This window comes from Bubalus kerabau, chromosome 9 (assembly GCF_029407905.1).
Source record: "Bubalus kerabau isolate K-KA32 ecotype Philippines breed swamp buffalo chromosome 9, PCC_UOA_SB_1v2, whole genome shotgun sequence".
In the NCBI taxonomy this organism is placed as follows: domain Eukaryota; kingdom Metazoa; phylum Chordata; class Mammalia; order Artiodactyla; family Bovidae; genus Bubalus; species Bubalus kerabau.
Genome location: NC_073632.1, coordinates 73,226,046 through 73,252,369, shown reverse-complemented (window position 1 = coordinate 73,252,369; position 26,324 = coordinate 73,226,046). Strand labels below are relative to the sequence as shown.

The 26,324-nt window shown below is 41.6% G+C and overlaps 1 protein-coding gene across 5 annotated transcripts in view; it reads left to right on the top strand.

The window, feature by feature from the left end:
* MRAP2 (melanocortin 2 receptor accessory protein 2) overlaps positions 1–26,324 on the top strand; it is a 135,908-nt gene that overhangs the window by 92,122 nt on the left and 17,462 nt on the right. For 2 of the 5 annotated variants that reach the window (XM_055535577.1, XM_055535576.1), the window contains exon 2: positions 19,956–20,055. In XM_055535577.1, coding sequence (XP_055391552.1) covers positions 20,006–20,055 — 50 coding nt within the window. In that variant the 5' untranslated portion in view covers positions 19,956–20,005. Of the gene's footprint in view, positions 1–8,847; positions 8,981–19,306; positions 19,388–19,955; positions 20,056–26,324 lie in introns of those variants that run through there. The other 3 variants (XM_055535573.1, XM_055535574.1, XM_055535575.1) reach the window with 3 other exon arrangements.

Genomic DNA, 26,324 nt, shown 5'->3' with positions numbered 1-26,324 from the left:
GAGTCCTTCTAATTCTTCAAAGTTTGTTTGTCTGTTTGTTTAATGTGGACCATTTTTAAAGTCTTTGTTGAATTTGTTGCAATATAGCTTCTGTTTTGCATTTTGGTTTTTTGGCTGGAAGGCATGTGGTTTCTTAGCTCCCTGACCAGGGATCTAACCTATACCCCCTGCAGTGAAAGGCAAAGTCCCAGACACTGGACCACCAGGGAAGTCCTGATGAGTCCTTCCTTTCTTAATGACTGTGTGGTACCTGTTATCTGTTTCATCAGGCTGCTGTGATGTTTCTTAACGTGTGTGTGTGTGTGTGTGTGTGTGTGTGTGTGTTTATGTGTGTTTGTTTGAGAGAGTGAAATTCAACAGAGGAGAGCATGGTTCTAAACTCAAGCCTGAATTCACTGAATTCCTTGTGGGTACAGGCCTTGACTTTTCAACCGCCACTAAATCATTCAACATTAAACTCACAGTGTTTAGAATTTGTTTATTGAGCTGAACTGACTCATACTAATTTTAACATGTTCATGTTCTTTCTCCAAAGGGCATGTTAATAAGAATGTGATCAAGGTATTGGTTGGCATTGTCATATACTGGAATAGGTTTTCTTTCCAAAAATATATGTAATTTAGTGCCAGTAAGAGTGATTGGTATAAAGTAAATTATTTCCCCATCACTTCATGGGAAATAGATGGGGAAACAGTGGAAACAGTGTCAGACTTTATTTTTTTTGGCTCCAACATCACTGCAGATGGTGACTGCAGCCATAAAATTAAAAGACGCTTACTCCTTGGAAGGAAAGTTATGACCAACCTAGATAGCACATTGCAAAGCAGAGACATTACTTTGCCAACAAAGGTCCATCTAGTCAAGGCTATGGTTTTTCCAGTGGTCATGTATGGATGTGAGAGTTGGACTGTGAAGAAAGCTTAGCACTGAAGAATTGATGCTTTTGAACTGTGGTGTTGGAGAAGACTCTTGAGAGTCCCTTGGACTGCTAGGAGATCCAACCAGTCCATTCTGAAGGAGATCAGCCCTGGGATTTCTTTGGAAGGAATGATGCTAAAGCTGAAACTCCAGTACTTTGGCCGCCTCATGCGAAGAGTTGACTCATTGGAAAAGACTCTGATGCTGGGAGGGATTGGGGGCAAGGGGAGAAGGGGACGACAGAGGATGAGATGGCTGGATGGCATCACTGACTCGATGGATGTGAGTCTGAGTGAACTCAGGGAGATGGTGATGGACAGGGAGGCCTGGCGTGCAGGGATTCATGGGGTCGAAAAGAGTCAGACACGACTGAGCAACTGAACTGAACTCAACTGAAGTTATTTTTAAGGGCCTTTCTAGGACAGTTTGTCTAATTAATTCATCAAAGAAAACATCAGTTTTAAAAAATTAATTTCAAAAAAATTAAATTCAGCACCTTTATCCTTGTTTTTTTTTTTTAATTAATTTATTTTAATTGGAGGATAATTTCTTTACAGTATTGTGGTGGGTTTTGTCATACATTGACTTGAGTCACCCATGGGTACATATGTGTCTCCCCATCCGGAATCCCCTTCCCACCTCCCTCCCCACCCCATCCCACTGAGTTGTCCCAGAGCACCAGCTTTGAGTGCCCTGCTTCATGCATTGAACTTCAGCAGCCATATTCTTATTATAGGACTGCTGTAACAAAATACCTGAACCTGAGTGGCTCTAACAACAGAAATTAACTTCCCACAATGCTCTGACCAGAAGTCCAAGATCAAGGTGCCAGCGGAGTTGGTTTCCTCCGAGGACCATAAGGGAAGGATCTGTTCCAGGCCTCTCTGGCTTATAGATGACCATCCTTTTGCTTCCTCTTCACGTGCTGGGCTCTGTGTACACCAGTGCTCCTGGCGTCTCTCCTTGTGTCCTGATCGCTGCTTCTTATAAGGACACCAGTCAGATTGCATTAGGGCGCACCCTAACAGCAGTTGAAATTAAGTACCTCTTTAAAGACTGTTTTCAAATACAGTCACTTCCAAAGGTACAGGGAGGGACTTCGCTGGTGGTCCTGTGGTGAGGACTTTGCCTTCAAATGCAAAGAGTGCAAGTTCGCTTTGTGGTCAGGGAGGTAAGATCCCGCGTGCCTCTGGGCCAAAAACTTAAAACAAGAGCAATAGTGTAACAAATTCAATAAAGACTTTTAAAATAGTCCACATTAAAATAAAATCCTAAAAAAAAAAAAAAAAAAAAAACAACCCCCGCACAAAGGTATTGGAAGTTAGGATTTCAACATATGAATTTGGGGGGACAGAACTAATAGCATTTTATTCATGCTGCACTACACACACACAACACACACACATCACTGAGTGTGTGATGCAAGTGGAAAGCAACTAGTTATTTTATTATGTTCTAGATCGGGAAGGAAATTTCACTACATCTCTCTTAGTCATTTTCCTTTGCTTTCAGAGAGAGTGAATATGTAAGCCATTCCAGTAGCTATCATGTGAGTGCAGTGGACAGAGGCAAGACCTGAAAGGAAATGTCTGTTTGTGTAAAAATACTGGTGCCAGGCTGCCAGCTCTCTTTCCTTGCAGAGAACTATTTTTATTGTGAGATTATATCTCTCCTCCTTGGAGGGTGCTTAAAATAACTTTTTGTCTATGAAGGGATCATTGTTAATGATAGTTGTTTTGTTTTGTTTTTTTAATAAATCTCCTTACTTGGCAAAAAAAAAAAAAAAAAAAAAATATATATATATATATATATATATATATACATACACTGGCATCCCTGTTTTCCAGGTCCATGAAATACAGCTGGTCTCCCGGAAACGTTTCCCAGAGACTAGAGCCAATTTTATGAGATTGAGGCACTTCCTTTTGGTCCTGGGGAAGCAACTGGCTTTACATGTAATCCATGAGAAGGCCCTGGAAGCTTTGGAAGGATAACTGGTAGTGGATTTTATCCTGAAATGTGGCAGGCTAGAGTAACAAGGGACCCTGGGAGGCGAAACTTACAGTTTGGGGAATGGAGCTAGTCTGTTTGCTGGACTAGTCGGAGTGGGAGGACCACAGCTCGCACAGCATCAGTATCCTGCCAGCTTCTCCCTGGCATAAGGAAGTGTGATTCCTCACAGCCTGGACAGAGTGAGTATTCCTTTTACGTGCTGAGGAAGCACCACATAGGCTCTTGAACTGAGCAAAGCTGGATCCTAGAAGGTTGGCTGTGGAGGAAGGACCCACATGGCCTTGGATGCCCACCACCATCTTCTGTCGCCTGGGATTGTCTTTTACTCTGGGGAACCTCCCAGTTTCTGTCCCCCATCTTAGGACATTGGTCAGAAAGTGTTGATTTTTGTTATATTTTCTTATTTAAAACATTTTAGAATGTTTTTGGGTGAAATATACATAACATAAAATGTACCATTTTAAAATTACAACTCAGTGGCATTAGGCACATTAACAGTGTTGTGCAACCCATCAACAAGTTTTTCATCTTCCCAAACAGAAATTCCATATTCATTAAATCAACCTGTTTGCCAACCTTTTTGGCACTAGGGACCAGTTTTGTGGAAGACAATTTGTCTGTGGACCTGGGAGGGAGGGGGATGGTTTCAGGATGATTCAAGTACATTTCATTTATTGTGCACTTTACTTCCATTATTATTGTATCGGCTCCACCTCAGACCATCAGTCATTAGATCCTGGAGGTTGGGGACCCCTGTATTAATCAGTAGTTCTCCATTCTCCACTTCTCCTTGCATTTGGCAACCAACATTCTTTGTCTATATGAATTGGAGTGCTCTGGATATACCATATAAGTGGAATCATACAATATTTGTTCTTATGTGTCTGGTTTATTTCACTTAGCATGCTGTTTTGAAGGTTTATCCATGTTGTTGCATATGACAGAATTTCCTACTTTTCTGAAGCTGAATAATATTCCACTGTATGCACGTACTATATTTTGTTTATTCATTTATCCATCAGTGTACATTTGGACTGCTTCTTTCTTCTGGCTGTTGTGAATAATGCTGCTGCAGTGATGTACAGCTATCTCTTGGAACCTCTGCTTTCAGTTCTTTGGGGTATATACACTGAGGTGGAAATGCTAGGTCATAAAGTATTCCATATTTACATTTTTGAGGAACCATTATCCTGTCTTTCATAGAAGCTATACCATTTTGTATTCCTACCAGCAACACACAAGAGTTCAATTTCTCTGCATCCTTGCTAACACTTGTGTTTTCTGGTTTGGGGACTTTTGTTTGTCTCTTTGACCTGCCTCTTGAGAAATTTGTATGCAGGTCAGGAAGCAACAGTTCGAACTGGACATGGAACAACAGACTGGTTCCAAATAAGAAAAGGAGTACGTCAAGGCTGTATATTGTCACCCTGCTTATTTAACTTATATGCACAGTACATCATGAGAAACGCTGGACTGGAAGAAACACAAACTGGAATCAAGATTGCCAGGAGAAATATCAATAACCTCAGATATGCAGATGACACCACCCTTATGGCAGAAAGTGAAGAAGAACTAAAAAGCCTCTTGATGAAAGTGAAAGTGGAGAGTGAAAAAGTTGGCTTAAAGCTCAACATTCAGAAAACTAAAATCATGGCATCTGGTCCCGTCACTTCATGGCAAATAGATGGGGAAACAGTGGAAACAGTGGCTGACTTTATTTTTCTGGGCTCCAAAATCACTGCAGATGGTGACTGCAGCCATGAAATTAAAAGACACTCCTTGGAAGGAAAGTTATGACCAACCTAGACAGCTTATTAAAAAGCAGAGACATTACTTTGTCAACCAAGGTCCCTCTAGTCAAGGCTATGGTTTTTCCAGTGATCATGTATGGATGTGAGAGTTGGACTATAAAGAAGGCTGAGTGCTGAAGAATTGATGCTTTTGAACTGTGGTGTTGGAGAAGACTCTTGAGAGTCCCTTGGACTGCAAAGAGATCCAACCAATCCATCCGAAAGGAGATCAGTCCTGGGTGTTCTTTGGAAGGACTGATGCTGAAGCTGAAACTCCAGTACTTTGGCCTCTGATGTGAAGAGCTGACTCATTTGAAAATACCCTGATGCTGGGAAAGATTGAGGACAGGAGGAGAAGGGGACAACAGAGGATGAGATGGCTGGATGGCATCACTGACTCAATGGACATGGGTTTGGGTAAAGTCCGGGAGTTGGTGATGGACAGGGAGACCTGGTGTACTGCGGTTCAGCAGGTCAGAAAGAGTCAGACACAACGGAGAGACTGAACTGAACTGAACTTCTACCTTTGGAGTAGTGATTTGTTCGGCTGAGCACTCATAGTCACCCTCTAATTCTGATACTGTCACACATCTCTGGGTCAGAGCACACCCTGTTTTTAACAACAGGATGTGAGGGCTTGGAGTCTGTTTCTGTGGTGTCCAGGCCTGGGAATGGGGAAGAAAGCAATAAGGAAAGGTGATGACTTCAGACTATACTACAAAGCTACAGTCATCAAGACAGTATGGTACTGGCACAAAGACAGAAATATATCAATGGAACAAAATAGAAAGCCCAGAGATAAATCCATGCACCAATGGACCCCTTATTTTTAACAAAGGAGGCGAAAATGTACAATGGAGAAAGGACAATCTCTTTAACAAGTGGTGCTGGGGAAACTGGTCAACCTCCTGTAAAAGAATGAAACTAAAACACTTTCGAACATCATACACAAAAATAAACTCAAAATGGATTAAAGAACTAAATGTAAGACCAAAAACTATAAAACTCCTAGAAGAGAACATAGGCAAAACACTCTCTGACATAAATCACTGCAAGATCCTCTATGACCCACCTCCTAGAATAATAGAAATAAAAGCAAAAATAAACAAATGGGACCTAATTAAATTTAAAAGCTTTTGCTCAACAAAGGAAACTATAAGCAAGGTGAAAAGATAGCCTTCAGAGTGGGAGAAAATAATAGCAAATGAAGCAACTGACAAAGAATTAATCTCAAAAATATACAAACAGCTCATGCAGCTCAAAAGCAGAAAAATAAACAACCCAATCAAAAACTGGGCCAAAGAACTAAACAGACATTTCTCCAAAGAACACATACAGATGGCTAACAAACACATGAAAAGATGCTCAACATCACTCATTGTCAGACAAATGCAAATCAAAACCACAATGAGATATCATCTCACATTGGTCAGAATGGCTGTGATCCAAAAGTCTACAGACAATAAGTACTGGAGAGGGTGTGGAGAAAAGGGAACCCTCTTATACTGTTGATGGGAATGCAAACTAGTATAGCCACTATGGAGAACAGTGTGAAGATTCCTTAAAAAACTGGAAATAGAACTGCCATATGACCCAGCAATCCCACTGCTGGGCATATACACTGAGGAAACCAGAGTTGAAAGAAACACATGTTCGCCAATGTTCATCGCAGTACTGTTTATAATAGCCAGAACATGGAAGCAACCTAGATGTCCATCAGCAGATGAATGGATAAGAAAGCTATGATACATATACACAATGGAATATTACTCAGCTATTTAAAAGAACACATTTGAATCAGTTCTAATGAGGTGGATGAAACTGGAGCCTATTACAGAGCAAAGTAAATCAAAAAGAAAAACACCAATACAGTATATTAACGCATATATATGGAATTTAGGGAGAAGGCAATGGCAACCCACTCCAGTACTCTTGCCTAGGAAATCCAATGGAGGGAGGAGCCTGGTAGGCTACAGTCCATGGGGTCGCAAAGAGTCAGACACGACTGAGCGACTTCACTTTCACTTTTCACTTTCATGCACTGGAGAAGGAAATGGCAACCCACTCCAGTGTTCTTGCCTGGAGAATCCCAGGGACGGCGGAGCCTGATGGGCTGCCATCTATGGGGTCGCACAGAGTTGGAGACGATTGACGTGACTTAGCAATGGAATTTAGAAAGATGGTAACAATGACCCTTTATGTGAGACAGCAAGAGACAGATACAAAGAACAGACTTTTGGACTCTGTGGGAGAAGGCAAGGGTGGGATGATTTGAGAGAATAGCATTGAAACGTGTATATTACCATATGTGAAATAGATCACTAGTCCAAGTTTGATGCATGAAACAGGGCACTCAAAGCCAATGCACTGGCACAACCCAGAGGGATGGGATGGGGAGGAAGGTGGGAGGGGGAGTTGAGATGGGAGACACATGTACAGCCATGGCTGATATATGTCAATGTATGGCAAAAACCACCACAATATTGTAAAGTAATTAGCCTTCAATTAAAATTAATTAATTAATTAAAAAAGAAAGAAGGAAAGGTGAGACTCATGCTTTGGGGCAGAAGGGTGGTAGAGATTTTGCCTCAGCTTCTCTGGCGGTTGTGCCCTGGAGACAGCAGTGGGTGGTCCTGACCTATGGTGGGTGGAAGAAGGGGAGCTTCAGAAAGCTCTTGCGTGGGGCGATTGTACTCAGTGGTTATACTGTTCAGCAAATCTTGGTTTTGGCTGGTACTTCATTCAAATTCTTCCTTGCTGCTGCTGCAAAGTCGCTTTAGTCGTGTCCGACTCTGTGCAACCCTATAGACGGCAGCCTACCAGGCTCCCCTGTCCCTGGGATTCTCCAGGCAAGAACACTGGAGTGGGTTGCCATTTCCTTCTCCAGTGCATGAAAGTGAAAAGTGAAAGTGAAGGCGCTCAGTCGTGTCCGGCTTTATGTGACCCCATAGATGGCAGCCCACCAGGCTCCCCCATCCATGGGATTTTCCAGGCAAGAGTACTGGAGTGGGGTGCCATTGCCTTCTCCAAATTCTTCCTTATGTTACTGTTATTTGTTGCTTAGTGTTCTTCCCCCATTATGGCTTCCCAGGTGGTAAAGAATCTGCTTGCAATGCAGGAGATACGGGTTTGATCCCTGGGTCAGGATGATCCCCTGGAGAAGGGAATAGCCACCCACTCCAGTATTTTTGCCAAGGAAATCCCATGGACAGAGGAACCTGGTGGGCTACAGCCCATGGGGTCACAAAGAGTCAGACAGAACTAAGTGCCTGAGCATGCAAACACAGTCTTCCCCCATTATTTAGGGGAGGTCTCTGAGATCCTGGCCTGACATCTCCTTCTAGCCCACAATATACGGTGCCTCACGTATCACAGGTACACAGTGCTGGATGCTGCTCTGTGGACTTGTCAGCCTAGGTGTCCATGCTGTATAGTGCAACCTCATTTCACAAAGAAGTCAGCATTTTTTTAATCTAAAATTGTAACAGATAAGGCTTTGGCGTATCCAGAAAATAGGACAAATTTCAGGAATTAGTGGTGGCCAAGATTGGGGCTTCCATTGAGGATCTTCCCCAATGATGTGACTTTTGATGTCCCCTTCTCTTGCTCCACTCCATTTCATTAGATGTGGGTGGCATGTCTTTATTTTTCTATGGAAGGTGCTTGATAAAAATCTATTGAGCTGCTTCTCTCCTGCCACTGATTTTATTTATCCTCTGTAGGCTCTTTATATGTGATATGTGGTGATATGTGGTCAGGCTAAAGTTTTATAGGTGATATGTGGTCAGGCTAAAGTTGTGAGCTCAGAGGATTTGGGTACACTCTCTCCCTCCTTCTTTCTTTCGTCAGTTATTGGAACTTGGTTGTGTGCTAGGCACTGGGTTAAGTTCTGGGGGAACAACCTCAAAAGAAGACATGGTGTCTGGTTACAAATATATCCAGTCTCGTGGAAAGAGAAAAGGAAATAATGACCACTTGGGGTGAAGTATGGGCAGCCAGGGAGAAATGTCCTTTACCTGATGGATAGGACCTCCCTTAGGCTTTTGCCTGCTGACCTCCTGAAGATGGCCAAGGACAGTGTGGGTAAGTTAACAAACTCTACGCTTGCCTTTCTCCATTTGCGCAGGTAGAAATGTCTGCCCAGAGGTTAATTTCTAACAGGACAGCCCAGCAATCTGCGTCTAATTCTGATTATACCTGGGAATATGAGTATTATGAGATTGGACCAGTTTCCTTTGAAGGACTGAAGGCTCACAAATGTAAGTCTTGTGCAATTTCCCATTGTAAGCATGTTGTGTGTTTGCCTTAATGTGTGAAGCCGCCAGTGTTAACTTTCCCTGGACATGCTTATACATAACTTTATCCTCTACCCCCTAACCCCCCTAAATCCCCTCCATATATAGGCTCATTGATCTGGGATGTATAACATGAATGATGAAGAACTTGCAAGATTCCCTTAGTGGAAGATGAGTCAATGTCCCTTTCAAATTGAGACTTAAAATTTTTAATGATTCCAGCTCTCCAAAACTGTGAACATTTAGACCATCAAAAATGTATACACAAATAGAATCTAGGACTCTAATTTGAAGAACCTTCCTTTTGTAACACTTGGTTCACAGCATCCTTTCAGCCCTGCTGGGTTTCTGGGACTGTGGAAAGCAGTCTGTCTGTGTTTTTTCATGATAAAGGACCAGAACAGTTCACAATCATTCCCAACTCTGTGTTATAGGCATGAATTGTGCTTCATGTTATTGGAGTAATTAATCATCTAGCACAGAGAAAGGAAATATAATTCTATGAAAGGGTACTGTTCACCTGTAGTCATAACTGCCTGCTGACTGGCAAGCATGAAACAGCTGTTTCCTTAAGCAGAGTTGACATGAGCAGAAACTGCTGCCCATTCCCGGGTCCTATCATGGTTACCCTGTACATATCCTAGAGATGTTTGGTTGTTTCAGAATGAATGTCCACAGTACTGTAAAAATGGTAGGTCCTTTACTGACTCAGAAGAATGGGACATGTTTAGGAAATACAAGAGTGATTAGAATTGAAGATGAATGTGGCCAAGGAAGTGCTTTCACTCCTTTCGTATTTTCTGGCCTCTGCCTCTCTGAGCTGTCTTGGCATCATGATCTCTCACCCCTACTTGCTGCAAGGTGGGCTTTCTAGTTTCTTTCAGCTTCACTGAAATATAATTGACAAATAAAATTGTCATATATTTATACAATAAATAAAATAATGACACATTGTGTATATTGTGAAAGGATTCTCTCCATCAACTTAATTAACATTTCTATCACCTCAGGTATATATTATTTGATTGTTTATTCATTGGTAAGAACATTTAGGTTCTACTCTCTTGCCAACTGTACAAGACAATATTATCAACTATACTTTCCATGTTACACGTCAGGTCCCCAGAACTTATTCATCTTATAGCTGAAAGTTTGTACCCTTTTTACCAACCTCTCCTGATTTCCCCACCCTTAAGCCTCTGGCAACCACTTTTCTACTCTCTGTTTCTTTGAGTTCGACTTCTCTTTTAGAGTCTACATATAAGTTATATCATGCCCTAATTGTCTTTCTCTAACTAGCTTATCTCACTTTATATAATGCCTTCCAGTTTCACCCTTGTTGTCATAAATAACAATATTTCCTTCTTAAAGGCTGAATAATATTCAAATATCTATCATCTATCGCATTTTCTCAACCCATTCATCAGTGAATGGACAGTGAGATTGTTTCCATATCTTAGTTATTGTGAATAATGCTGCAATGAACAGGAGAGTACAGATACCCTCTTCAAGGTAATGCTTTCATTTCCTTTGGCTATATTTCCAAAAGTGGAAAAGCTGGATTTGATGGTAGCTCTGTTTTAATTTCTTGAGGAACTTCATACATAGTGGCTATACCAGTTACATTCCTACCAACAATGTACAAGGGTTATCTTTTCTCCACATCCTCACCAACATTTGTTCTCTCTTGTCTTTTTTGATAAAGGACATTCTAACAGGGGTGAGATGATATCTCTTTGAGGTTTTGAACTGCATTTCCCTAATGATTGGCAACGTTGAATACCTTTTCATGTGCCTGTAACATTTGGATATTGTCTGTGGAAATATGTCTGTTCAGGCCCTTTGCCCATATTTTAATTGGGTTTATTTTGCTATTGAGTTATATGAGTCCCTTGTATACTTTGGATATTAAACTCTTACCAGATATGTGGTTTGCATATGTCTTCTCCTATTCCATAGGTGACCTTTTCACGTTATTGATAGTTTCCGATGGTAAAGCATCTACCTGCAATGCAGGAGATCCGGGTTCAATCCCTGGGTCAGGAAGATCCCCTGGAGAAGGCAATGGCACCCCACTCCAGTACTCTTGCCTGGAAAATCCATGGACGGAGGAGCCTGGTAGGCTACAGTCCATAGCGTTGCAAAGAGTCTGACAGGGCTGAGCAACCTCACTTTCACTTTGCTAGGCAGAAGCTATTTCGTTTAATATAGTCCTACTTGTTTATTTTGCTTTTGTTGCCTTTGCTTTGGGTGTTAAATCCAAAAAATCATTACTAAGAGTGATATCAAAGAGCTTACTCCTATATTTATGACCCTTATTTTGAACTCTCACTAAGATCTATTTCTAGAGATTTATCTTGTTCTTTTGTTTGGAACATATTCCTCTATTTCTTCCTTCTTCTTGACTCTCTGTGTTGGTTTCTGTGCATTAGCTAAAACAGCCACTTCTTCCAGTCTTAAAGGAGTGGCATGTAGGAGATGTTTTGTGAGAAGCCCTGGCCACCAGAGCTAGGCACTCAAGGAAACTCAAGCCCTGTATGGGCTGCATGTGCCTGCCAGCTGCAGTACAGTGGGCAGAGTGCTTGCCCAGCCCAGCTGTGGCTTGCAGCTGTGACATGGGGTGGGTGGGGCTCCCAGGGGGCACCCCTACTGACACTAGCAGGTTAGAGGGAGAGTTCCAAGATGGCACCCACCAGCCCTGGAATTAGCAAGGTAGAATGAGATCATAAAAATGGCATCTGCCAATGTGTCCATCACCGGAAAGAGTCCCAGCAAATTTGTGCCTCTCCAGCAGAAGCTTTAAGATTAGTTAGTGGGTCTCCTTTCTGAATAGTCCAGGTGATTTTCAAATTGGTGTTTTGTCCTAGGTCCCGGGGTGAGGGAGTCTGTGCATGAGCCCTTTAAACATATTCTCCATTCCCTGCAGAGCTCTGTTTTTCCTGAAAGTAATACCCATTGGTTTTCTAAAGTCAACCATTTTGGGGGCTTGTCTTTCCTAGGCAGGATTGGCGATTTGGGATGCTTTTGATGGAACTCAGAACCCCCTCACCTTAGAGAACAGTTCTGTATTTTTGAGGTCTCTCCCAATTATGGATTGCTGCACCTAGGATGGAGATTTTTCCGTTTTTTTCTTTTTTTTTTTTTTTTTTGGTGAGACTGTGTTTCTGTCTCTGCTAACTGTCTCAGTGCTGTCTTTTTATCCTTTGTTGTAGAGGCTCTGCTTGTTCAGTTTTCAGGTCTTTTCTGAGGAAAGTATCCCTGTGTAGTTGTAGTTGTATGTCCCTAGGAGAAGGTGAATTTGGGATCTTCTTACACTGCTATCTTGAACTGCCTCCAGTGGGGCTCCAGATGTGTGGTCCAGACCCTTCCTCAGGGAGGATGAGAATTGGGGCTTACCTCTGATTGCACGATGCTCTGCTGGGGGTGGGGTTAATGGCAGGAGATGACTCAGCCTTTCTTACTGATTTGAAGCTGGGTACTTTCTCATTTGTCAGATATGTAGGAGTCATTCAGCTAGCTTCTGGAACTCTTTCAGAGGGAACTGCTCCATATGTAGCCATATATTCCATGTGGGAAGAGGGGACCTCAGGAGCCTCCCAAGCCTCCATCTTGGTCGACCCCCAGTTCCAGCTAATTAAGTTTTAGACTTTTCCTCACCCCTGATTGCAGAAAGGACCACAAGAGCCTGGCTTCACCTGTAGGTCCTGAGGGTCTGGATGCTGCTGATTGCTGGTGGCTGTGGTTGAGCAACTCCTGGACCATTAGAGGGACAGGGGCAGTGATAGCTGGCTGGTTCCTGCCTTCTGATCTCCATCGATAGGGTTGTAAAGGGTTTGGAGTTAAAAATTTCCTATATCACTGCCTTATGATCCAGCAATCCCACTGCTGGGCATACACACTGAGGAAACCAGAAGGGAAAGAGACACGTGTACCCCAATGTTCATCGCAGTACTGTTTATAATAGCCAGGACATGGAAGCAACCTAGATGTCCATCAGCAGATGAATGGATAAGAAAGCTATGGTACATATACACAATGGAGTATTATTCAGCCATTAAAAAGAATACATTTGAATCAGTTCTAATGAGGTGGATGAAACTGGAGCCTATTATACAGAGTGAAGTAAGCCAGAAAGAAAAACACCAATACAGTATACTAACGCATATATATGGAATTTAGAAAGATGGTAACAATAACCCTGTGTACGAGACAGCAAAAGAGACACTGATGTATAGAACAGTCTTATGGACTCTATGAGAGAGGGAGAGGGTGGGAAGATTTGGGAGAATGGCATTGAAACATGTAAAATATCATGTATGAAACGAGTTGCCAGTCCAGGTTCGATGCACGATACTGGATGCTTGGGGCTGGTGCACTGGGACGACCCAGAGGGATGGAATGGGGAGGGAGGAGGGAGGAGGGTTCAGGATGGGGAACACATGTATACTTGTGGCGGATTCATTTTGATATTTGGCAAAACTAATACAGTTATGTAAAGTTTAAAAAATAAATAAATAAATAAAAATAAAAAATGATTAACATCAAAAGAAAAAAACATTCTATTAAAAAAAAATCTGTCTGAGGAAAAAAAATAAAAATAAGATTGGTTAGAAAAAAAAAATTTTCCTATATCAGGAGATTTCTATTTTTGTTCCTTAAAAAGCATTAACTAAATCACATATCCTTTACCCCTGAAGTGAATAGTAATAATCAAATGCCTTCACACACTCCTTTGTTGTTGTTTTTTGCTCAGTAGTTCTGTATGGAAGTAAAAGCAAAGCACGTGGAATCTGTTAGGATGTACTCTCATCCATTATCTGATGGAGGGCTATTGCTGTCAGGGGGTGAATCACCCGCCTTGATTTGCTTTAATTCTTTAATCCGTTATTTTTCTGGGACAGTCTGTGGGTAAGGATACTTGCTGTTAAGGATTTTAATGAAAATCAAAATGACTGGGCAAATCACCATATGTTTTCCTGTAATCTAAGTTTTTATAACTTCATGACACAGATTTTATTTTTGTGTCATTTTGCTCCTGCCTCTTTTTCTTAGTTTAAAGGGCAATACTGCTGTAATTTTGGTTGGGGCATTTCCAGGGACAGTTGAAAATCTCTTTGCGGCATATTACATTTACAGATGATTATAGCTGGAAAAAATTCCTGCAAAATATAGGCAGAAATGTAGGCATTACTTACACATTTTACTTACTATACCATTAAGAAGGAGAGCTTTTTGTTAGTGTTAGCATTCATTTTAGGCAAAAAACAGACATTCCTAGGTAAATCTTTACTATTTTGATGTAAGAGATCTGATTAGAGGCCCTTAGCTCCCAGATCAGACCCCAAGACATACAGGAAAATAAGTCAATTATTGTACTGTGTACCTTTAGGATTAGTGTCTTCCATTTTAAAAAGCTGTAATTCTGGGCTTCGTGTGCATCTCCTTGTTTTGCTGAGAAAAATTCAAAGCCAATTAGGTGCAAGTTGAAAAGAATGAAAACCAGTCACTTCAAGGGGAAGCATTTAGGAAGATAGGAGTGACCATAACAGTTATCTTTTTGTTTTACCTGTGATGGGTTGTTCTTAGCAACAATAGTGACATCTGTAGTTAGACTAAGTTCTCCTGCCTGCTGAAATTAAGAGCCTATCTCTATAGGGTCTTTCATTTGAGAAACAACCTCTGATGATCATTGTAAATTCTCCTTTTGCCTTCAGTTTTGAATCTGGTAAAAACAACTTTATAACTATCTGAAGTGGACCTGTATCTGACATACATTTGGTACCAGAAAAATGGACATTCATTCATCGATTCATTCTATACGTATTTATTGAGCACCTGTTATTTGCAGCACTATTTTTGTTAATAAATTTAATTGAAGGATAATTGCTTTCCAATATTGTGATGGCTTTTGCCATACATCAACATGAATCGCCACAGGTATACATGTGTCCCCTCCATCCTGAATCCCCCTCCCGTGTCCCTCCCCACACTATCCTTCTGGGTTGTCCCAGAGCGCCGGTTTTGGGTGCCCTTCTTTATGCATCGAACTTGCACTGGTCATCCATTTACATATGGTAACGTACATGTTTCAGTGCTATTCTCTCAAATCACCCCACCCTCACCTTCTCCCACTGAGTCCAAAAGTCTGTTCTTTACATCTGTGTCTCCTTTGCGTGCAGCCCCATGTTAAGTAATGGAGGTATGGCAGTGAACAGAAAAGAAAAAAGCCCGTCTCTTATGGATCTTGCATTCTACTCAGAGAGACAGATAGTAAACAAATAGACAAACTATGCCAGATGGTGATAAAAGATAAAGTAGGGAAAGGAGGTGTGAAGTGTGGAGGTGAAAGTATAGATAGAATGGCCATGGAAGGCCTTCCTGAGAAGAAATATGAAAAAATGCCTGCACGAAGTGAGAGATTGAGCTATAAGATACCTGGGGAAGAACATTACAGAAAATGCCCCATGGTTTGCAGTAAGACCTGTGATTGGGAGCACAGCAGACACAAGTGCTGGAAGCCCACTGTTGGTTCCTTGCAAGGAGTCCATACCACAGAACTGATCCTAACACCTTAGGAACCAGAATCAGTATGAGGACAGTGCTTGCTCTGGTGTCCTGAGCTCTGTATTTCAAATTAAGCATTAACCCTTGCTTTGCATACAACCACGAGATGGAAAGGTCACAATATATTCTTTTTAAAAAACTTTTATTATATTGGACTATAGTTGATTAGGGCTTCCCTGGTAGCCCAGCTGGTACCAAATCAACCCAGTTTAATTCCTTGGTCAGGAAGTTCCCCTGGAGAGGGGATAGGCGACCCACTCCAGTATTCTTGGGCTTCCCTGGTGGCTCAGATGGTAAAGAATCTGCCTACAATGCAGGAGACCTGGGTTCAGTCCCTGGGTTGGGAAGATCCCCTGGAGGAGGGCATGGCAACCCACTCTAGTATTCTGGCCTGGAGAATCCCTGTGGACAGAGAAGCCTGGCAGGCTACAGTCCATGGGACTGCAAAGAGTTTGGCCAAAAACAAACTTCTTGGCCAACCTAACGAAATTTTGTGTTAGTTTCAGATGACCATCAAAGTGATTTAGTTACACAGATACCTGTTGCTTTTCAAATTCTTTTTCCATTTACATTACTACAAGATATTGAGCAGAGTTCCCTGTGCTGTACAGTAGGTCTTTGTTGGTTATCTATGTTATACACAGTAGTGAGTGTATGTTAATCCCAAACTCCCAACTTACCCCTCCCCTCCACCTTTCTCTTTTGGTAACCATCAGTTTGTTTTCTCAGTCTGTAAGTCTGTTTCTGTTTTATAAATAAGTTCATTTGTATCATTTTTTTATATTTCACATATAACCATTATAATATTTGTCTTTCTCTGACTTACTTCACTTAGTATGATCATCACATTATTGCATTCTTTTTAATGGCTGAGTAATATTCCATTGTGTATATGTACCACATCTTTATCCATTCATCTGTTGATGGACACTGAGGTTGCTTCCATGTCTTGGCTGTTGTAAACAGTGCTGCAGTTGAACATTGGGGTGCATGTATTCTTTCAAACCATGGTTTTCTCTGGATATTTGCCCAGGAGTGGGATTGCTGGATCATATGGTAGCTCTATTTTTAGTTTTTTAAGGAACCTCCATACTTAAGTGGAGGTTAAGCCACTCCAACTTCATAGTGGCTATGTATTCTCACCAGCAGTGTAGAAAGGTTCCCCTTCTCCACACCGTTTCCGGTATTTATTGTTTGTAAACTTTTAATGATGGCCATTCTGACTGGTGGGGGGCGGGTTATGGGATGGGATAGTTACGCTCATCCTCCCCTAGATTGGAGAACATAATGTATGGAAAAACAGATCATAGCAGTGAAAACCATGCAGCTGTCAGCTCTCTTGTTTCATTCCTTTCACTAGAGGTCAGGCAAAGGGAAAGTTATTTTATTATGATGCATTCTATTTGGAATTCCCTTGGGCAGTTTTCTCTTACTGTACTCTCTTGCTGTAATGGTCTCTAAGTAGCTCAGTCTCTAGACAGGACAGAAGTAGCTGTTTGGCTGTATTAGAAACCCCCGTGGAAGGCTTTTCCTTAACCAACCAGGTTTCTTGGCACCCCCACTCACTCTATGTAAACCTCTGTTCTGACTTCCTCCTGAGAAAGGGTACTCTGGGGAAGACCAGAGGCTCTGTATTTCTCTTTTCACTGAAATGCTCGTGTCCATGAAACAACATAGAAATAAAACTTCAAGAGAGTTTGGTTGTTCCTGGAATGAGATGGAGCTCTCTGATGTTCTCTGAAAGGGGCTCAGAGTGAGAAAGTTATCTGGGCTTGGGCCACGTGTCAGAGGATGAGGTAGAGGAGAATTAACGGAGATAATCTGAGGAAGCAGAATTTCCTCTGGGGGAGAATGTGAGTAAGCTAAGCTACTTAAAGCATATTGTCATGAGAAACGTGGATTCCACATTATCAAGAGAATGTGTGAAAATGCCACTGGACCATGGGGATTCTAAAATTCTAACCAAAGCTCTCCTCATTCCCATTCTCTTCTCTCTCGTGACGACTTTGCTGAGGGCTGAGACCCTCTCAGGTCCCACGTTATTGTTGCTTTTTGATCAGCTCCCTGGGTCACTAGAAAGCCGGAGTAAGGGACTGGGCTGGATTAAAGGCACACTCCTCTACCTGTGCCCACCCTAGGCTAGGGGGCTGGAGGACACATGGGGATCCAGCCACCATTGGCAGTGTGAGAGTTGTCCTCATGCGAACCCCTCCCTAGTAAACAGATTTGAAAATGAATCAACATGACTAAATTCTCAACTGAGGACTTACATAACACTGGCAGGTCATTTTAGAGTTGGCTTTTGCTATTCAGGCAGTTGATGAAGTAGAGGAGGCTGAGCTGTCATTTATCTGCAAAATGATGCTTTGCAGTCTGTGCCCCCAAAACTGAGATGCTATTGTTACATGTTAATTGTATTTGTACACATGTGTTTTTTGGTATTTGTCCTTATGTCTTGTTAGGCTTCATTTCCATTAGTTTTTAAGGTAAAGTCTACAATTCCTGTTTCTCAGGCACTCTTAACCCTGGGCAAGATAAATTGGTTTTGCATCCAGAGTACTGAATAAATGCCATTGAATAAACTGGGGCTCTGTAACAACTTAAAGGGGCAGGAAGGGGTAGGTGGTGGGAGGGAGAATCAAGAGGGAGGGGAAATATGTATACTTATAGCTGATTCATGTTGATGTATGGCAGAAACTAACACAATATTATAAAGCAATTATCCTTCAATTAAAAATAAATATTTTTTTAAATGTTGTTAAATAAAGGTTGTTACCCTCTAGGTGATAGTATATTTAGAATAAAAGTAAGAATTATGCAAAGCAAGTTGCTAATCTGATTTCTTCATATTAGAAAGAGTGCTATATACACATAATTCAATTAGAATAATGCTTTGTATTTAAACACATTTAGTGTATAAGTTCTATTCACCTTTTTTAAAATTGCTAGGCATCCTCACTGTATTGCCATGTAGGTAAACTTCTTTGAATAGATCAGAAAATGTAAAATAGTTCAACCCTGTTGCTTCCCCCAAACTTAAGACCTTATGATGAATGCGCCAGGTTGTGTAAACAGCTCAGTCTCATCCCCATCCGAGAGACACACACCAGTGACTATTACCCGTGATAGGATCAAGGAGGGACCTGTGTAGAGAAGCACAGACAGAAAGATCATGGGATTCACAGGAGGGAGCAGGCACATCATTTGGGGAGATTAGGCTTTCTGAAGGAGTTGATGTAGGGAATGCGCTTTGAATGAGGGATAGATTTTCATTATCTCCAGTCTGGGGAAAGTTGTTCCAGCCAGGTGAAGGTATGGGCCCCTGAAAAGGTGTGAGTATTAAGAAACTATGCCTGAGGGTTCAGGCAAATACAGGAATACAGTGTCACCTAGACTGGTTGGAAGCATGAGTTTTAAAGTAAGGATCAACTGGGAGAAAATGACCGCTTAAACAATCAGATCAGATCAGATGAGTCGCTCAGTCGTGTCCGACTCTTTGCAACCCCATGAATCGCAGCACTCTAGGCCTCCCTGTCCATCACCAACTCCTGGAGTTTACTCAGACTCACGTCCATTGAGTCAGTGATCCATCCAGCCATCTCATCCTCTGTCTTCCCCTTCTCCTCCCGCCCCCAATCCCTCCCAGCATCAGAGTCTTTTCCAATGAGTCAACTCTTTGCATGAGGTGGCCAAAGTACTGGAGTTTCAGCTTTAGTATCATAGACTGCAAACGTGAGCTACCTTCTTCTCAGATGCCAGATATTGTAAAAGTGCTTTGTATATGGAATCTGTTCTCATGTGAAAAAGGTCAATTCTATTTTTGTTGAAGTATTTTTTGTGAAAGAGCAATATTATCAGAGATACGATAAAGCAGATTCCATTAGAGATGAGGCCCAGGCAAAGACCGAAGGCAGAAGAACACTCAGGAGGCCATTTGTATGTTCTTTGCAGGATGTAGTGAGGACGTGAGTTATGCCAGCATGAACATGAGTGCAAAAACAAAACTAGGTTGAGTTGAATCAGATGTCATTTTAAGCTTCATCCTGTAGTTTCTGCTAAAAATTGGATTTTCTAACTCAAGACACTTCAGACTTGAGGACTTAGCCTGATTCCATCTTAAATTCTTCCATCGGGATGTAGAACCAAGAGTCAGGAAGGCTGGCATCTCCGAGTGTTACCTGAGTCAGGAACCTGAAGACATGGACTCTTCCCTCATTCCTTGTATTAACTGTTCCCTGTTGTCCTATAGTTCAAGGTTGTCTCAGAAGACTGTGACCATCTTCTCTCATTTCATGTATCTAAAAGCACAGATTCCTTGAATGTTTAAATTTTATGTTGCTATGAAATACTAATCCCAGTGTTAACTGTCTTACAGATTCCATTGTGATTGGATTTTGGGTTGGTCTTGCAGTCTTCGTGATTTTTATGTTTTTTGTGCTGACTCTGCTGACCAAGACAGGAGCCCCACACCAAGAGTAAGTTTGGGCTGTTTCCAAATGTCTGTTAAACCCCACAGGGACTTCAAGAAACAGAAATAGTATCCAGGGGGTGGGGTTGCTTCTAATGGGTGGAGAGCTGGATTTGCTGTCCAGACCCAGGTGCTGGTTGGGTGGGACCTGTTTTCCTCCTAGCACTCTGCCTCTTGCCTCTGAGGCTTCTTCTCAAGTGAACCCTCATGCACCTGGGTTTCTTGGTCTTTTCTGTAGTCTTAATGCTGATCCTGGCTTGATGTTTATTTTGAAAGGTTACTAATTAGGATGGATTTTCTCCTTATTCCCAAAAGAATTTATGTGACTCACCAGACTGAAAACAATGAAAAAGGACAATAACAAAAATAGGATGAAAGCTAGCTTAAGAAACATTTCAAGGTGCAGAGAAATCATTGTTACTGGATACTCAACTACATTGTTTAATTATTCACTGAATTCAGCACTTAATTTCCTCAAAATGAGATAAAGGATTGTAAAATTTTCATGGTGTGGTAAAGAACATCTGTGATGGGCTTTGGATTTATGGAGGAAATGATTGCGTGGATGCTTAACAAGTGTTGAATAACATCAAAATATAATTGGTCAATTATGGTTTGCAAAAACTCAGAAATGTTTTAGAGACTTTTTAAAATCCCAACTCTTCCAAAAAAAGGAAAAAAAAACAACTTGTTTGATACCTTGTCAGTCAGTTCCAGAAGGCAACAGATAGCACATTCAAATTAGGTAATTAGAAGAGCTTTTTAAAAAATTAATTTTCTTATTGAAATATGTTGTGTTAATTTCTGCTCTACAGCAGAGTGACTCAGTTATGCACATGTTTCTGTTTTTTTTAGTATTCTTTTCCATAATGGTTTATCCCAGGATACTGAATGTGGTTCTCTGTTTTATACAGTAGGATCTTTCTTTTTATCCATTCTATATCTACTAGCTTGCATTTACTAGTCCCAAACTCCCAATCCATTCCTCTGTTACCTTGGCAACCACAAGGTGATATCTATAAGTCTATTTCTGTTTCATAGATAGGTCCATTTGGGCCATATTTTAGATTCCACATATAAGTGATATCATATGGTATTTGTCTTTTTCTTTCTGACTTACTTCACTTAGTATGATAATCTCTAGTTGCATCAATGATGCTGCAAAATGGCATTATTGCATTCTTTTTTATGGCTGAGTAATATTCCATTGGATATATGTACCACATCTTCTCTATCCATTCATCCGTTGATGGACATTTAGGTTGTCTCTGTATCTCGGCTGTTGTGAATAGTGCTGCTGTGAACATAGGGGTACATGTATCTTTTTGAATTAGAGCTTTTGACAAAGGGACTAGTCACAAGTTGTGGCCTGGGAAGAGAGCAGCCCTCTTCCTGGATGGTGCAAGATGCCAGGGCTCAGAACACTGAGGAGTAGGTGCCCAAATCTGAAGGGCCCTGATTATCTCCCAGGAGCCCTGCAGAGAGACTGGCTGAGAGGAGCAATGACCCAGGTCAAGGGACACAGCCCAGTGTGACCTTTTAGGGAAGGAGCCTCCGATAAATACCCAGACCTGTCTTTCCCCATCTCTCCCCTTTCTCACCACTCCTCCCCGCTGGCTGAGCACCCTACCACTACCAGTGGCCAGAGCCTATATCAGAGGTCAGTTTCCCAGGGCACAGGAGCAGGGTGGGGAAGGGTAGGGAATGACCTGGGAGACTAAATGGAAGAAAGTGAGCATAAATGCTCACATTTCCATTCAGTGTCTCCCTTCATCCTCATAGCCTAGCAGTGGTGTTCTCATTGTATCTCACCACACAGTCTGCAGTGTCTGTTGTTCAGTCTTCAGCCTGCACTTGAACTCTAACAACTAGTCATAGATAAAGGGAATAGTTCTGTCCATCACACAACTGTTTTCAGACATTAAGGTCTGGGAGAAAAATTCAAACCCATGTTAAATGAATGTAAAAGACCATTTTATTGAAGGCTATGGAGATGGATGGTTAAGAATCTCTGGAATAGCCACTAAAAAAAAATATGAACTTTCCCTTTTCTGTCTCCTTGTTTTTGTAAACATCTGCACATGTCTTTGCTTCAGCATATTAGTCCAAGGAGTTTAGAAATATGGTGTGGATTATAGCAGTAGTAAAAGAAGCTGAGGACAAACTCAAGTTATGGCACATCTGGTAGAGTGATTGGGGAATAGTAAACCCCTTTATCTTCCTTCTCTTCAGAGATCCAGATGGACCTTTGCATGGTTATTGAGATGTACTTGTTTGACATAAGATGCATGTGATTTTATAGATGGGAACACCCTAGCTAAAAAGGGAGCATGACTTCCTGTAATGAGTAATTTTGTGTTTGTCTAGGCCATGATATTTGGTGAAACATTATTCTAGATGTTTCTGTGATGGTTTTTTTTTTTTTTTTTTAGGTGAGATCAGTCTTTTAGGAAGACTGATCATCCTCCATAATGAGGGTGGGGCCTCATCCAACTGCAAAAGGCGTTCCTAGAAACAGATAGACCTCTGTCTAGCAAAAAGGAATTCTGGCAGAGGACTGCCTTCAGACTCAGACTGCAGCTCTTCCCTGGGTCTTCAGCCTGTCCAAACCCTACAGATTTTGGACTTGCCTGTCTCCACCATCACATGAACCAATTTCTTAAACTAAATCTGTCCCCACCTCACCCTGAATGGATAGATAGATAGATAGATAGATATAGAAATAAATGTGCACAGGCGCACACACACACACACACTCACACACTCACACATACACACCCAAACACCCCTGTTGGTTCTGTTTCTCTGGATAACACTGACTAATACATTGCCTTAACATTTCGCGTTGACCCTGGGTAGCTGAGGCTTGTTTTTCCCCTTTTCCAGTTGGCAGTTTGTCCTTCTAATAGATGATTTCTCTTTTGATGGTGATTCTTAGTCATCTCAAAGAACAGGGGTCATTGTAACCCTACATGCTTTTGGTGAGGTTAAGGAGAAAGTTTGACCTTTTTATTTTTACTTTTAATGAAACAATGGATGAGCCCTCAGGGCCACACTTTAAATGTTTTTCTGAAGCAGTGTAAGACATGCATTTGGCTGTAGTATATCAAAATCAAACTGAATGATACAGACATATGGAAAAATCCCTAAATGGAGCAGTTGACAATGGTTTTATATCTTAGTAAACTTGACATTTATTTGGCAGGAAATATTTTTTGTAAAATAGATATTATCCAAGCAGCCAACTTTAAAATAAAACAATCAGTTTTTAAGTTTGCCCCTGATAATTAGACATGGAGGACATAATGATAAATCACTGAGAATAATGCTAAGAACATTTTTTGACATTTACCATCTGTCAGGGTCTGTTAATCACTTTATAGTATAATCTCACTAAGTTCTCACTGAAAGATGAAGTAAATCACATAGGATTTATCCTGTAAAATCTCACCTTACAGATGAGAAAAAGGAGACTGAATCACTCATATAAGGATTCACAGGTTTTAAAAAAATTTTGCATATTAAAAAGCAGAGACATTGCTTTGCCAACAAATGTCCATATAGTCAAAGCTATGGTTTTCTCAGTAGTCATGTATGGATGTCAGAGCTGGACCATAAAGAAGTCTGAGTGCTGAAGAATTGATGCTTTTGAACTGTGGTGTTGGAGAAGACTCTTGAAGAGTCCCTTTGACTATAAGGAGATCAAACCAGTCAATCCTAAAGGAAATCAGTCCTGAATATTCATTGGAAGGACTGAGGCTGAAACTGAAGCTCCAATACTTTGACCACTTGATGCGAAGGGCCAATTCATTAGAAAAGACCCTGATTCTGGGAAAGATTGAAGGCAGGAGGAGAAGGGAACGACAGAGGACAAGATGATTAGATGGCATCACAGACTCAATGGACATGAGTTTGCGCAAGCTCCGAGAGACAGTGAAAGGAAAGCCTGGCGTGCTGCAGTCCATGGGGTCTCAAAGAGCCATACACGACTCAGCGACTGAACAACAACAACAAATGGAGCCAAGCCTCAAACTAAAGTCTCTTTGAAGCTCCTGTTGTTACCCCTACATTAAATGACTTCATATCAGTAATAATATGATATGTTAATTAAATTAAATTTAAAGTAATTAAATCTTTTTCTCTTACAGCAAAGATATTAGCAAGCAATTAGATTTGTTTTCTTCTATCACATATTGGATCAAGTATGGGCTCTGGAGTCAAACATTTCCAGATTTACTGGAATGATTTACTGGATTCTTAGTCTCTCTGTGGCTCAAAGGGTAAAGCGTCTGCCTGCAATGCAGGAGACCCGTGTTCAATCCCTGGGTCGGGAAGATCCCCTGGAGAAGGAAATGGCAACCCACTCCAACATTCTTGCCTGGAGAATCCCATGGACAGAGGAGCCTGGTAGGCTACAGTTCATGGGGTCGCAAAGAGTGGAACATAACTGAGCGACTTCACTTTAGCCTCTCTGTACTTGATGATTCCTCACTTGTAAAAATAAAGTAGTATCTGCCTCCTCGGGGTACTGTAAAGATTGAGTGAACTGATGCCTATAGAACTGCTAGTATGCACTAGCCTCACAGCAGGCAGCCCTCAGTGAAAGTTAGTCCACCCCTGCATGGCTCATGGCATCCTGGGGAGAGCAGAGGGCTGCAGGTAAAGAGTAGGAAGGAACAGAAGATTCTCCTCCTCCCACAGGACAGCCAGGCCCTAAGCTTTCATGTTGGAGCTACATGTGCCAAATGTGACTCGTTCTACCCTGGCTTCACCTCACCTTGGGTATGTCTCTCAGAAAAAGTTGTTTTTCAGTTGCTCAATCATGTCCAACTCTTTCCAACCCCATGGACTGCAGCATGCCAGGCTGCACTATCTCCCAGAGTTTACTCAAATTCACGTCCATTGAGTTGGTGATGCCATCCAACCATCTCATCCTCTGTCCAACCTTCTCCTCCTGCCCTCAATCTTTTCCCACATCAGGGTCCTTTTCAATGAGTTGGCTCTTCACATCAGGTGGCCAAAGTATTGGAGCTTCATCTTCAGCATCAATCCTTCCAATGAATGTTCAGGACTGATTTCCTTTAGGATGGACTGGTTTGATCTCCTTGCAGTTTAAGGGACTATCAAGAGTCTTTTCCAGTACCACAGTTTGAAAGCATCAGTTCTTTGGCATTCAGCATTCTTTAAGGTCCAATTCTCACATCTATACATGACTACTGGGAAAACCATAGCTTTGACTCTATGGACCTTTGTTGGCAAAGTGATGTCTTTGTGTGAAGAAAGAGTAAGTTGATTTTAGAAAGGAGACTAAGTAGAGAGTCTTAGTCATGGCTCGAATGTCTGAATTCTAACAGCTTTAGGTAACAAGCTCTCTGGATTGTGGGTCACAAAGAACAATTGCTTCAAGTAAGATATCAGGCAGCATCCTTTTGGAATATGACTCAGTTCAGTTCAGTCGCTCAGTCATGTCTGACTCTTTGCAACCCCGTGGACTACAGCACGCCAGGCCTCCCTGTCCATTACCAACTCCTGGAGATTTGGGTATGTCTCTCAGAAAAAGTTGTTTTCTTTGGTGCTCAGCTTTCTTTATAGTCCAACTCTCACATTCATACATGACTACTAGAAAAACCATAGCCTTGACTAGACAGACCTTTGTCGGCAAAGTAATGTCTCTGTTTTTTAATATGCTGTCTGGGTTGGTCATAACTTTCCTTCCAAGGAGCAAGCGTCTTTCAATTTCATGGCTGCAGTCACCATCTGCACTGTTTCCACTGTTTCCCCATCTATTTGCCGTGAAGTGATGCGACCAGATGCCATGATCATGATTTTCTGAATGTTGAGTTTTAAGCCAGCTTTTTCACTCTCCTCTTTCACTTTCATCAAGAGGCTCTTTAGTTCTTCTTCACTTTCTGCCATAAGGGTGGTGTCATCTGCATATCTGAGGTTATTGATATTTCTCCCGGCAATCTTGATTCCAGCTTGTGCTTCAGCCAGTCCAACATTTCTCATGATGTACTCTGCATATACGTTAAATAAGCAGGGTCACAATATACAGCCTTGAGATACTCCTTTCCCAACTTGGAACCAGTCTGTTGTTCCATGTCCATTTCTAACTGTTGCTTCTTGACCTGCATACAGATTTCTCAGGAGACAGGTCAGGTGGTCTGGTATTCCCATCTCTTGAAGATTATCCCACAGTTTATTGTGATCCACACAAAGGCTTTTGTGTAGTTAGTAAAGTAGTAGATGTTTTTCTGGAACTTTCTTGCTTTTTTG